Source organism: Lupinus angustifolius, unplaced genomic scaffold, assembly GCF_001865875.1.
Source record: "Lupinus angustifolius cultivar Tanjil unplaced genomic scaffold, LupAngTanjil_v1.0 Scaffold_435, whole genome shotgun sequence".
Classification (NCBI taxonomy): domain Eukaryota; kingdom Viridiplantae; phylum Streptophyta; class Magnoliopsida; order Fabales; family Fabaceae; genus Lupinus; species Lupinus angustifolius.
Genome location: NW_017727836.1, coordinates 32,122 through 33,354, shown reverse-complemented (window position 1 = coordinate 33,354; position 1,233 = coordinate 32,122). Strand labels below are relative to the sequence as shown.

General features: G+C 32.0%; 1 protein-coding gene across 1 annotated transcript; it reads right to left on the bottom strand.

Moving 5' to 3' along the window:
• Positions 1 to 86: 86 nt before the first annotated feature.
• Positions 87 to 623, bottom strand: LOC109341336 (agamous-like MADS-box protein AGL29). The gene has a single exon (XM_019579238.1). The coding sequence runs from the start codon at positions 621 to 623 to the stop codon at positions 87 to 89; it is 537 nt and encodes a 178-aa protein (XP_019434783.1).
• Between the last annotated feature and the right edge of the window lie 610 nt (positions 624 to 1,233).

The following is a 1,233-nucleotide window of genomic DNA, read 5'->3' as shown; positions in this document are numbered from 1 at the left end:
AAAGAAAAATCCCTTTATTTTTTAAATAACATAAGCTTCTTCCCCCTTTTATTATTATATAGATATAATAGGGAGAAGGTTACAACTCAAATCCCAGTCTCATACATGCCATTCTCACGAAGAAGAAGCAAAGATGATGCTACCTCCAACTCATCATTGGATGCTGGCATATTATCTTGGGCCTCAACCAAGGAAGCCTTGAACTCCACAAGCTCCTCAAAACTAAGATTATCAATGGGAAGTTTTCCGTTGATAAACTTGTATTTGCTAAGAGCTTTATCAAGCTCCTTCTTCTTATCCTTCTCCACTTGAATCTGGTCATTCAGCTCTTGAAGTTGATGGCTAAGCTTACCAATATTGCCATCATCATTTGAGGACTCACCATGACTCACATGTGATCCTTCTCCTTGGTGAAGGAACTTCTTAGTCACAGCCTCAATGCTTGGATGACCAAAAGAGTAAGCCTTGCCACCAACAGAAAATAAAAGAACAACAACTTCAACACCACAAAGAATGGATAGCTCCATTGCTTTCTTAAAAAGGCCACTTTTGCGCTTAGAAAAAGTGACCAACCTAGAGCTTTTGTTCTCCATCAATTTCATCTCAATATTTTTGTGAGACATCGTTTCTTCCTCACCTGATGCTAGGTATTGTGTAGGTATTAAGGATGGAACAAGACTTATATAGGCCAATAATTGGAACATATCTTGCCACCTAAGAAATGAATATTATAGTAAGAGTGTAATATCTATGTATTGTTAATGTAAAAATTTATATACAGTTAGTACGTCCTTCACCATTCATTTATATTATTTTTTGAAGAGTCAATGATGATTAAAATGAATGAGGAATGATGGACTGATAGCATATAAATCTTTTTGCACTATGAGTGTATATATTTTTCTTCTAATAATAATTATATGTATATCAAGAAATTATTATTTTTTTAGTTTTATATTTTATGTAAACTTATTATAACTTATGGTAATTATGGGTAGGCTCATATTAAAATGTATTACTTTTTTAATATAAAAACGTTTTTTAATAGCCACATTCATAAACATGAATTTGGATTCATCAAAGAAGGAGATTTATTTTAAAAGGAAAATTGTAAAACTTAATTTTAACATTTTCATAAATTATGAAATGAACCCTTGGTAAGGTTTGGTATTTGGTAGGTGACCATCATAGAATGGAATGAAAAAGAATGATACACTGATAATAAAGGGATTT